Source organism: Python bivittatus, unplaced genomic scaffold, assembly GCF_059951505.1.
Source record: "Python bivittatus isolate LINGU-HERP-01145 unplaced genomic scaffold, Pbiv_v1 ctg000020_np1212, whole genome shotgun sequence".
NCBI classification, from domain to species: Eukaryota; Metazoa; Chordata; class Lepidosauria; order Squamata; family Pythonidae; genus Python; species Python bivittatus.
In genome coordinates this window covers 112,444,438-112,457,688 of record NW_028277030.1, presented here as the reverse complement: position 1 = coordinate 112,457,688, position 13,251 = coordinate 112,444,438, and the positions used below count along the sequence as shown (strand labels likewise).

At 37.2% G+C, this 13,251-nt stretch overlaps 1 protein-coding gene across 6 annotated transcripts in view; it reads left to right on the top strand.

The window, feature by feature from the left end:
- Positions 1-12,514, top strand: part of PROX1 (prospero homeobox 1) — a 72,585-nt gene extending 60,071 nt beyond the window's left edge. For 4 of the 6 annotated variants that reach the window (XM_088146766.1, XM_088146742.1, XM_088146747.1 and 1 more), the window contains one exon: positions 8,400-12,514. In XM_088146766.1, the coding sequence (XP_088002892.1) occupies positions 8,400-8,588 (189 nt within the window). In that variant the 3' untranslated portion in view covers positions 8,589-12,514. The remainder of the gene's footprint in view (positions 1-8,399) is intronic. The other 2 variants (XM_088146771.1, XM_088146758.1) reach the window with 1 other exon arrangement.
- The last annotated feature ends 737 nt before the right edge of the window (positions 12,515-13,251 follow it).

Below are 13,251 nucleotides of genomic sequence, written 5' to 3'. Positions count from 1 at the left end.
AGTCTCTTTTGCACATGCGCCTCTGGGATTAAGAGGAGCGGTGCAAGGACGTCGTTTTCCTCACCTTTCCCATCCCTTTCAGCTGAGATTGTACAAAGGTAACTTCTAAGGGATTGCGTTCAGAGGAGAGAGAGAGAGAGAGAGAGAGAGAGAGAGAGAGAGAGAGAGAGAGAGAGAGAGAATGTTTTAAAACGGGCCTGTCTGTTAAAAATTAACGAGGCAAAAAACATCCTTTAAACAGAAGGATGCTTCTTTTTTCACCTTAAAGTAATGAAATCAATTTCTGCCACTAATAAAGAACAATAGAATTAGGTAAGACCCATGGGTGCCTAAAAATAGCAAGAAGATCAGTTCTGCCTCTCACTCACTCACTCACTCACTCACTCACGCACACACTTCAGGGGAAAAGAAAAGCTTTGGTGAACAAGTTTTAACAGGCTTATAAATGATTCTTTCTCCAAGCTGATATTTCTTTCAGAAATGGGCCAGGGTCTCCAAAAGGGGAGAAGGTAGGAGATGTGAGAAGGAAGGAAGGAAAGTGGAGGCAAGGCTGCCTTCCCGCTAACCTTTGTAACTCTCCTTCTATTCTCTCTGACATTCATTCAGCTGCCAAGTGTGTTTGGCAAAAGCTCCAGCCAGCCAGCACACTTCCAGTGACCGCTAACCTTGGTATGTCCTGACACTTATGATGAGTATCTGCAGGACACAGAAGGCAGGCAGGCTGCTATGTCAGGCTTTTATTATGTACTGCAGAGGCTGGGGACAGTCAGTTTAATAAAACAAATCATCCTTGAAGGTAAAGCAACTGGGAGGAGAAGGGAGGGGGACCGGGGGAGAGGAGAGGGGAGGGAAAGTCTTTGCTGCTCGGGCAAAAATAAAAATAAAGAAATAAACCTCCCAAGAAAAGACACGGACAACAGTGGGGACCAAAGGACTGCCTGCAGACCATCCCATTTGAAGCTCTGGCATCAGTACAATTCTATGTAGTAGACAAATACTTTTTTCTGTTGGCAGACTAAGGTTTAGCTGCATAATCCTATATGCATCTACTCAAATTGAAGTTCCATCAAGTTCAGTGGGCATTACTTCTGATGAAATATTGAAGCCTAAAGGCCTAGTGGTGAGCAAATCCTGTTGATGTAGCTGTAGGGTTTTCATGCTAAATGTGGCCTCAGTGATATTTTCTCTGCAAATTACAATGAATTATTTTGAAAAGTAATTTGATTTCAGTTCTCTATATTAAGCAACATACTCAATGGAGAAACTTCTGAATTTCTTTATCTTTATCTCTACTATATTTAAATGTCCCCTCACCTTAAAAATAGTCTCCCTCCCTCCCTCCCTCCCTCCCTCCCTCCCTCCCTCCCTCCCTCCCTCCCTTTCCTTTCCTTTCCTTTCCTTTCCTTTCCTTTCCTTTCCTTTCCTTTCCTTTCCTTTCCTTTCCTTTCCTTTCCTTTCCTTTCCTTTCCTTTCCTTTCCTTTCCTTCCTTCCTTCCCTTCCCTTCCCTTCCCTTCCCTTCCCTTCCCTTCCTTCCTTCCTTCCTTCCTTCCTTCCTTCCTTCCTTCCTTCCTTCCTTCCTTCCTTCCTTCCTTCCTTCCTTCCTTCCTCTTTCTTTTTCAAAAATCCTCTGGGCTTTGCTTTTAGAAGTTCCATATTGATTAAGTACAATACTGCTGTTCCCGCTGCTGTTACTACTACTAATGTTGCTTATGACAGATTCATAAAACTAATTTTATGAATTTTATGAGTTGTTTCATGTTTTTCAGTTTATTTACTTTATTTAAATGGTCATGCATTATAGCAGGTTGTGTTTGTGAACATTAAGACATGCAGTTTGAGTGCTCTGTAATGCTATACAAAAATGATTATGTCAAGGAGACCTTTATCTACTTGCAATCATCCTTAACATCAACTAATGAATTTGTAGCAGAAGTTGATATCTGAATTATTTATCCATGATTCATAGTCAATCAAATAGAATATATTATCTTAGCTGGATACATAGCCTGATTATATACAGGGATGTTTGCTTATGCACATGAAGCAATTGTTTTTCCATTATTAGTCTGCATTTCTGTCAAAACCATGCCTGAGTTTGTTGATAAAATATGGTGAGCATGCAATATTATGACTATGTTATATTAACTTTCTGAAGGAGTATATATGTGTTAAGCAACCAAGTGAACAATTTCCCACCAATCTCTATCTTCCTCCTGGCAGGAAAGTGCATATGTTAAATGGATGATAAGCAGTTGCTAAATTTGTGACTGCTATGAAAGCATAGGATCAAACACCATATTTACCAGTGACACCAGAAAAGTTGTTCTGCCTTTGTTTTATTGTAACCCCCAATAATGAATCATTCTGATAACACTTTCATACACACTTCTGTCTCTCTTCCATGTCTGCACATGAATCCATTTTTCTCCAGGCTATTCCAATTTACAAGGAACATTGTCTTCCCCCTTTCTGAGAGAAGATTGTGTGTCTGAAGTCACCACCTCATTCCTCCTCGCAGCATTGTCTTTCTTCCCAATGAATGTCAAGTATTATTATTTGATTGACTGTAGCCACCTGATGCTAGGAAAATGTTCTGGGTTCATAGTAGGGATTGTTGTTGAGTCTATAAAAAGAAATCTGGATGGGGCTCTTATTTGTCACTGAGCCATTGTTTCGGCAGATGTTTCTGCTGGAGAGATGTTCAGTGATAGGTGTAAAGATGTACTTAGTAGGTCATTCTTACTTAGGATCAGGAAAAAGCTGCCCCCCAGACGCACACAATTAGTACAGCTGACTGATTATTTGCTCACTAGGAAAAAAAGATAATCTAACTCTCTAATCACCCATCCATTTGAACAATTAGATGCTTTGCCTCAGAATGTGCATTCTCTTAAGAAATTATGATGTCTACCTTATGAAATGGGAAGGAGAGGACAGTCTGCTAGATTAAGTATTGAACAGTGCTAAATTTGTAAAAGAAGTACCATATTCATTACATCTCCTGGTTTAGCAATCTTTCCATATAATCCAATCCTATGGTTTGTGGTGAAAGAAAAGGGTTCTTCAGAGGCTTAAAGGCCTTTAAAAACAAGCAAACAAAAGAATAAGAATAATCTACTTCAGAAAGGTTGTACAGTATGAAGAAAAAAGAGGGCCAGGGCACTGGTGAAGTTTGCAAACTAAACCTGGCTAATGCGTTAATATACAATACAAAGAAATAAGTCAGGATCCCTGACAGGAGGAAGCTGGTTGGATTCTTAATAAAAAAAATAGCCTGGAGCAGTAATAGCTGGAAATTTTTGTAACCCCCTGCAGGCAACAGTGTATGTGGTCACTTATTTTGGCTGCATATCAGATACAAAAAGGCATTCAGTATAGGTTCTCAGTAAATCTCTTCAGCATATTACTTATAAAGGTTGAAGCTACTTATCAGAATACAAGATTGCTTTAATTTTTTCTCTTTAACTTTACCAGTTCTCTTTAACTATATATGTGTAAAATATTGCTTTAACTTTTTCTCTTTTTCTTCTAATCCCAGGACTTTCACTCTCACAAACACACACATATGTACAAAGATAGATACTTTTGCAACCATCACTTCTTAGGAGTGGTTCCATTGCTTGTGCTTTGAAAAACTGAAAGATTGAAAGGCTGCTACATTTGAAACAATTCTGATTTTTTTGGCTCTGGGATATTCTTTGGAGATGGCATAACATGGCTATGTTGTGGTGCTATCACAGATTTGCAATATTCCTTTATGAAACTTTCTAAGATCTTTTTCTTAGAGGGATTATTGTCAGTTTATAGAAGTTTGTAACACAAGTATTATAAGCACCACATACACTTTTTGGAAGATATGCATTACAGGTAGTCCTCACTTAATGACCACTTGTTTCAGTGACCATTCAAAGTTACGAGACTTTGATAGACTTATGACTGGTCCTTATAGTTGCGGCATCACAGTGCCCCACAGTCACATGATCACAATTCAGCCACTTGGCAACCAGCTTGCAATTATGATGGTCTCAGTGTCCTGCAGTCACGGGATCACCATTTGCGACCCTCACTGCCAACTTCTGACAAGCAAAGTCAATGGGGAAGCTGGCAGGAGGGTTGCAGAGGACAATCACGTGACATCGTGCTTTATGACCACACATGGTTCGCTTAACAATGGCAACCAGAACTACTGCAACTGCTGCCGCAAGTTGGCATGTCACGTGATGTCGCGCTTTACAACCCTGTTGGTTACCAATGGAGTTGCCAGTCCCAATTACTGCTGTTAAGCAAGGATTACCTGTAATAGCCATCTAAGCTCCTCTTGACTTCATGTGGCTAAATTAAATAAATTGGTGCTATCTCCAGATTTGGCTACTGTTCATTGTGATTGTAGATAACTTTATTAAATAAAGTTAAGTTCAATTTAGATTCCTAAGGAATGCTACTATTTTTCAGTCTGCTCCAATATTTATTCTATTAGACACCATGCCTCCCCCAAGACACCAAAAATGTTTATTTTTACATTTAGAAAAACATTGGTTTAAATATACATTATATTCCTACATGTTTTGATATCCTCTTTCCTCACCAACCTTATTATCAAATATTTTGGGAGAGTTTGGTGAAAGTTTAGAATTGAAATAATTTCATATTAAAAATTTAAAAAGTCCTCAGTTGAATTTGCTTAAGAGAATGAATGAATGAATGAATGAATGAATGAATGAATATATACATTCATTCATTCATTCATTCATTCATTCATTCATTCATTCTTATTTGGTTATATACACAAACACACTTCCTTTTTCATTTGATACATGACCTTTGAACATTCCTAAGTATAGTAACATTTTTTCTGATGTTCTTAAATTCTAATGTGATTATCTCCTTTAGATCATCTATAGGACCTGACTTTTGGTACACTCTGTGTGCGTGTGTGTGTGTGTAGGCTCATGGGTAACTTTAGGCCAATCACTTTCTCACAGGGTTGTAGGAATTGCTGAATTATGGAACTGATTACACAGGCTACTGACATCATTTCTTTGAGTTAATAGTTAAATTTTCAGAATGTTCCTTAAAATCTGATTTCAGAAGCAAAATCTGAAAATGTTAGATCACGATCTGATTTTGAATTTGGAGGAATATTGATTATCCTGAAACAATTACATAGTCAGTGAGATAATATTGGCCTTTAATGATAGGTAAGCTCACCTGATCTTGATTTAAAGTCAAGTTGGGTAAAAAAGGGCAGTAAGGCTCTGGTGATGGATGAGGCTAAGTGAGCTATAACAAATACATTCCAAACTTCTATGAAGTTTGAATTTGATTTATGTGGGGTTAGGATAATTAAGAATTACATTTTCCTTTATATCCCCAATTTCCATAGGTAGCTGTTTGGGATCATTTCTATTTCCCTGTTAACTGGGATGCTCCGAATTGTAGTCCGAAATGTTTGGACAAATACCAGACTGTGGAAAGCTGGCCTATCTTCTATTCTTTGGTACAAATAGCACTGATGGTGCTGGAAATTTGTTTCTTTCACAACTGTTTGAGCAATTCATCTGAAGGCCTACAGTTGGAAATACAGAGAATTCACTCAGTTATTCTTCCTGGATTTCTTCCTTTATAATTCCTTTTTACCATTTTGTTTTCCAAGAGTCCTACTTATGCTTCTGAATTATTGCTATCTTCTGCCAAAGTGGTATTTGAAGACATTCAGAAATAAAATTGTCACCACATTAAACCACAATCTTGACAAGTCAAGAAAGTAAATGGTCCTAGTCTAAATGAACAAGATCAAAATAAGGCAGCTTCATAATCTATAGGAAATTCTCTTGCCTTTTTAATAGCATCCGTAGCACAACTCTTGACACTTATCTGCCCACTTTCTTACCTGTGTCACAGTTCTGAAGGCAGAAATGTCTGATGTTTTGGAAAGCATAACCAGACCTGCAGAGAAATATTTAACTGAATGCATCTTTTTTTTTTTTTAATGCTTACACCATTTAGAAAATGCCTCCCACCTTCCCCAAGCTCTCAGCTGCACCTCTACCATATGCAGCATTTAATGATAACAAGTGCTGTCAACTTTTAGGACAGAGTTTCTATAATTCTTACAATTAGAAGCATCATATATCATTAGATTTTGTATTTAACATATAAAACAAACAAATGGTGGGGTAGGCTGCTGAAATGTTTTTTATCAGTGAAAACAAATTATTTCATGATTGCATCCCCTTTCTAACTGTTTTTACTTAGTATTTCTTTTGCATTATAAGTCAATATTTTTTTTTGCAAAAGATGTCTGGTGTTTGGGTCCAAATTCCACCTTTGAGTGCATTCAAGCAACCTCCATGGACTTCAGCAATTACTGATCACATGTCTGCCTCATGGCAAAATCTGGTTTGTGGATTGCTTGTGTTTGATCTGCTACAATGGTGAGAAAGCTTCCAGTGCTTTGTGTGGAAGAAGCTAAATTTTCAAGCTTTCCACACAAGGTGCAAAACATTTGGGCCAACACCTTTGCAACGATTAGGCATAAGGATTCATTAGCCAAATATGGAACTGCAGAGAATGTGCGGATAAATGCATCAAATTTTCCATGGATCATGGATCTTTATGAAAGTTACTTGATCCCTATAAATAACAGAAAGCTTCTGGCACTATATTTTAAAATGTTTGAGATACCGAAGGAGTAGATTTTTATTTGAGCCCTACCACCTACTTTCTTTCCTTTGTATCATATGTCAGGGTTTTTTTTTCTCCCAGGTATGTTTTTGGCCTTTAAAAAAATGGCCCCATAAATGTATGAGGAAATCCAACATATGAAATTGTTTCTTGGGATTATATTTTAATTGATTGTTTTTTGCTTTCTTGAACAAAAAGTATGTCCATTTGTATCTTTCAAATACTGAAACAGGTTTTGGGTAGGGCTACCACTGTTTGTGGCAGTTACCCCTTCTTTCAAAAAAATCTGTGAAGACTTTATTGCTTTTTGGGTATTGGCTGATCAGCTACTTCCAGTAATGCCCATGCTTGTGCTGAATTCAAACCCAAACTTTCAGCAGAACATACCAAAATGTTTTATGTTGCCCAAGCTGTCAATCTGTCTCATCAATATTGTCCTTCCTTGCTGGCCACAGCATTCCAGAATCCTGGGCAATCTTCTGCTAACCAGGACCTTTTCTTGAAGATGCCAGATGTTGAATTGGTTCCCTTTTTCATGCAAAATATGTGTTCTATTAAAGAACCAAGGTAGCTATTTTTTCTTCTATCCAACATCAACACTCAGCTGGGTCTTAAAATGAGGAATTCCTGCAAAAAGATGTTATTGAGAAATGGGTATAGAAGCTACTCAGCCTAAACAGCTAATAGATATTTGCTTTCATAGTTACATTGCCAGTGACTGCTCACAGGCTTGTGAATTACTGATGCAGTCATCAATCTACACTCACTACATGCTCTTTAAAATGGAAATGTAGCAATAAGGTAACGATTCAGGGTTTCTTGTCTTCTTGGAACAAGTTCCTTTTCTCCAAAGCATAGTGAAAGGAACTTGTTCCAAGAAGACAAGGAATATGCACTGATTTTTAAAATATTGAATAAAATGGATTGACATTTATTTTATGTTTAATGGGTAATTCAGCTGGAGTGAAGAATCTGTGAGCCTCTGGATGTTACTGTAGTACAGTTCTCAGTATCAGCCACCATTGTCCATGCCAGCTGGGGCTGCTGGGAGTTGTGAATAAACAACATCTGAATGACTGTAGCTTGTCCATTCCTAGTCTATGGTCAATGCATGTACAGAGTCCTGTGTTGCATAAATATATTTTTATTGAGACTTTATGTCTGAAGGGGGCCATTTATGGAATCATCAGAAATTGGGTAACATCTGAACCAAGCTGTTGAGCGTAAAGCTTTATTGGATACTCTGGAAAACTATGCATAGGTACTCTCTTGTTTTGCTGGTTTTTAGCATTAGCTGGTACCAAGGAACACACAGGAAGAAGGAGCAGAAGTTACGTGCTTAATGCTCTTAGAGAAAATAATGAATTCATATATGAGTATTACATCCTGCAGACCTCAAGGCAATAGCCTTCCCCCCCCATTCCCTCCTTTGCTAATTATATCTTATAAAAACAGCACCCTCTAAACCCAGATGTTCATATTCTAATACTAACATTCTGTAGTTCATCTTTACAAAGCTAGCTAACACATGTTTTAAAAGTTATTGTACTATATATAACAGCCTTGCCTAAGAGAATAGAGTCCTGCTACATTTAGAAAATGCAGGTGCTATGTAAGCTCCCTTTTGAAAGCAAGGACTTAGCTCAGTTTCCTTTGAAGATCCAGAGACTTGAAACTGAAAACTTTTATTAATGCCATTGTCTCCTTGTATCAGCAGGTTCCAGAGAGATTCCTGGAAGTGGCTCAGATCACATTACGAGAGTTTTTCAATGCCATTATCGCAGGCAAAGATGTTGATCCTTCCTGGAAGAAGGCCATATACAAGGTCATCTGTAAGCTGGACAGTGAAGTTCCTGAGATTTTCAAATCCCCAAACTGCCTCCAAGAGCTTCTCCATGAGTAGAGATTTTCAACCACTATTTATGAATGTATTAAAAAAAGTAGCAGACTCTCCCTTTTTTATGCCCAAGCTGTGTGTGAGTGTGTGTGTATGTGTTTCTATATTAATTTCATATATGAAATCAGATCAGAATCCCTTGTGATTTCTTATAAATTTAGGTCAGTAATAAGTGTATAATTATTTTAACTCCAGCCTTTGTTTTACTTTTGCCGGTGACTTTTAACATTTGGGGAAAAAACAGTATTGGGGCATTTTCTTCCCCTCCCTGTCCCTTTTCTTACCCCTTGAGAAGAAGAATGTTTTGAAGTGTGTACAAGCCTCTATCTATATCTACTGTATCTATCTATCTATCTATCTATCTATCTATCTATCTATCTATCTATCTATCTATCTATCTATCTATCTATCTATCTTACTATATATTACTCATTACAAGGTGGTCTTTTTTCCCAAATAGGCTAACGTCATGGTAAACTCCTTCAGAAAGTGATGGCCCTTTGTCTGTATTAAGCTCTTAACTCTATGAGGGGTTTTCACATCTACGTTTTCTAAGTTTTTAGTTCAATTGCTTAATGAAGGAAGTGGACTTTTTGTGTTACACCATAGAAGACATATAAATGCCTCTTTTCCTTGCTCAATTGAGAGCAAAAGACATCATCTACACCAAGCCTTATGGCTTTCCTTTTACAAAAATGATGTATGCCCTCATTCTGGTGTCTTTTATGCTATTACAAGTATGTGTTTCAGCTCCTTGAGTCCTCCTGTAATGATTATTGGGAGAATTACCTACCTACTATTTCTCTGTTAGGAAGTTTGGGAAAGCAATAGTAGTGGGAAGTTCTCTCAGAAGACACCAGAGTTGAAAGCATATTCTGTTCTGTTTCATATTGGGCTCACCACGTTTTAGAGAGGGCTGGATCCATACTAAAGGAGACTGCGAGATGGGACTGGATGAATCCAAAATTCCAGAGCTGGAATGCCCTTATTTTTTTGGTGCTTGCCTCAGCTATATTTATCTAGCTATGTTCCCCCTTCTCCTTTCAAGCAAGGCAATACTGTGCAAAACAAATGAAGGCAAGATAACTTGTAGTTTGGCAAATACACTTTCATGATATGGTCAGCTTCTTAAAACAATAGCATTTCACTCTCCATAGAGAAAAAAAAAAGTTTGCTGTATGATCTTTGGCCATAGTGGAGCATTTTAAATTGTTTTATTGGTCATGGGATAAATATTTCCTATCAAAATCAGTAGAACCCAAAAGCAGCAATCCCATGCACATACATTTGGGGATTAAGTCCAGAACTGTTTTCTAAACAGATGTTTATAGGATGCCTATGATGATTGCTTAATGTTTTATTTTGGCTGAATTGTGCCCTTTTACTTGATCACATTGAATAGTTGGGTCTGGGCCATCTTCTAAATAGCATTTGATACAAATGTATTCTTCTCCTTCTTCTCTGAAATCCTTAGGTGATGTATATATTTGATATTTCATATTTTTACCTGAAAACATGTTTTTAATTACTTTTTCATCTGAGAAACATTGTAAGATATATTTGTTTTATTCTCAAATTACTATGGCAAAAAAGAAAAAAATGACATCATCACAGAGTGCAAGAACACTTTCTATATATTAGAAATGGAATAGAAACATTTTTATAAAAATATTGTTTAAAGGAATAAACTAGGCACAATATATACTGAAAGCACAACTCTGGAGAAAGCTGCACATACAGTTAAGTGGTTTCCTGTGCTAATTAACTTTCTAGGTCTTGAGCACGCTTCATGAGCACTGGATTGTGCCTAAACGTTGTGCAGAATTTGTATTTCTGTCCCATCGGCTAGGAAAACAAAAGCTAGCCACTTTATTCATCCCTCAATTGTACATAATTCATAAGCAATGAATGGAAGTAATTAAATACTTTCTCTTCTACAGCAAAAGTTAGCGCCAAACAAAACATGAGAGCAGTGCATAATATATTAAAGAATGGAGCTCTTCAGAGTTGTCCTGGTATTTTCAAGATAATCTTTTGCAAAGAAGAGCCACTGAGTCCTACTTCTGGACTGTTTCAATAAAGCTAAACTCAACTTGCCGAATGCAGAGCTGCCACTGAAAATTGTAACCATGCTAATGTTTCGCTACTCTCTATACTATCCATCTGATTGCATACTGAGGCCATGACGTTCCATGTCCCCCACCAGCAGTTGATGACATGAGGGCAGGGAAGCACAAAACGTCCTGATGTCCAAACACAGCAAGTTCTACTCCATGCTGGCGATGGGAGGAGCTTACTTTAGGGCTGCCATTTTCAGCAAAGACGGAATATTTTTACTTCTCACTGGATCTGATTTTTGATATTTACTGGAACAGAGTGCGTGTTCAAGTCCAAACTGGAATTTCATCTCAAAATGACAAAAACAAGGTTGATCTTACAGTGAAAAGTAGGAATAAGGGTGGTATGGATCTAGCTGAAATCAATTGAGACAATCTGTCTAATTCAAAAAGAAGAAAAGGTTCCCTGCAAGTTTTTATGCTTTCTTCAGAGGTCTCTCTCTTTTTTTTTCTTTTCACACTTTTGGAAAGTGGTAGTGTCTAGTAGTATTATGTATATGCTATGGCACTATGTGTTTGTCGTTTTCTGTGTCTTTTGTACAGATGCAGTAAGAATTTATTGTTATCTGGACTAGTATTTATCATTACCTGTTATCTCCCCCAGGAAATTGAATCAGATTCAGTCCTAACTGGCCATGGTGGCAGTTTTACAGTTCAGCAGATAGTTTTCTTTAGTATCCTCCTTTTTCCCCCCTTTGTTGAAATTGCTTTTTAAAGAAAAACAAAACATAAATTGTATTTTGACTTTGGAGAGTGAAAGTTTACCCCATATACATTACTATAATAAAACAGCTGACCTAGTCATTGCAATGATGCCTCATTTATAAATATTGCTTGAGAAACAAAAAATGATGAAAAGAGTTGACAATGAAAAGCAAAAGCCTTAAAACCTGCTGATTTTTTTTTTTAAAAATGAGGGCACAGGCCTTTGTCTAATGACAGAAACACACAGGGTTTCTCAATATGCAGAATAGCAGTTTTCTTGGTGCAAAAGCTTTGCTGAAGCCAGCAAGATGCACTTAAGCACACACTATGTTAAAGTCCAATGGGCCTTTTTGTATGTACTACTCCTAGCTAAAAAGCAAAACAAAACATAGTTTAATAATCCAGAGATAGGTTCCCATATTTGTTTTTCTTCTTGAATGCTACTTTTAATATTTTAATTCTGGTGTTTCAAGGAGAGTTCCCCAATGTATCGGACATAAGGAATTGGTTTAAGGTCAGTTTATTAACTAGGATCTGAAATCATCATTGGATCGTGGTTTAAGATCCTAATTAGTTAATTAACATTGAACAACTGTTCCTTGTCCCTGAGGTGAACATTTCAAATCAATTCAGACTGAAGTACCAGAAGTAGTTCACATAGAGAAAAGATAATGGGAAAGCATGCCTACCATTCTGGGAGATGCTATTTCAACCCATCTGGAGTCAGTCCAACTTTTTAAAAAATGGGGATGAGCATTATGATTACATCCTTTTATCTTCTCATTTTGAAAGAAGTGATTTAAAGCATATTTCTGCTAAAGGTTTCTGGAAAGGTGCAGGAGGCTTTAAAGAGAAACATTTTCCTCATGTTCTTGCAGGAACCTATTTAGATGTCTCCATATTCAAAATGGCATGAAATCCTCTAGCAGTCCACTCTAGCAGACCCTCCTGCTGTATTATCACCTTGGCCATGACCAAACGTACCCAACTAAAGCCATACTTCATTTCTTAGACACAATTCTGAAGACTATACATTGTTAGTAACATTACTGCTGTTAGCTCTAGTGCAGTTTGTCTTGACTGAAATGTGATTCATTGAACTCAATGACCTCTTAAAACTTATGCCAATTATTTATTTATTTATTTTGAAACATAGCTTATGTAAAAATGAGAGCAAATGAGGCTTCAAAACGCTCAAAGGGGTGGGGAGAGAACCAAACAAACCTTGATTTGCTTTTTTTTAAGGATTTATACCTGCTTATTGACTAGTTATTTAATTATAATTTCATTGTTTTAGTTGTACTGCCTTTGTGCCTCCCAAAGCATGTCAGATTGAGTGTGAAATATCAATTTTTGTTCTATTTTAAGGATACTTTGTCATTCTCCCAATGATTTCTTTTAGGATTCCATTTAAAAAAAATAAAATGATGACTTTATGCCACAGATTTCATTGCCACACTGAGTTCTGTGTCTACGGACGCCAGAGCACCCCAAGTTGCTGAGGTTATCCTAGCATGTTTCCTGTCCATTTAAAAAGAAGAAGAAAGGGAGAAAACAAGAGGATAGCTTTGTTATTGATAGAATTAGCTGGATTCTTGTGTAGGTGAGCTGGCCCCACCCTGGACATTCAGGCAATAGACCAACTACAAATGGAAATTGATTTAATGCTAAATCTGGAAGCATTAGGACCAACAGTTCTATGAAGCAAAGCACTGTAACACAATTTCTCTAACTACACTTCCTGGGAATTCTTGAGAGAGAATTATGGTCACCTCATCTCTATAAATCTGACATAGGTTTTTTGCATGAATCCCCTGATTTTTGATAACACTGCACCTGATTACTGT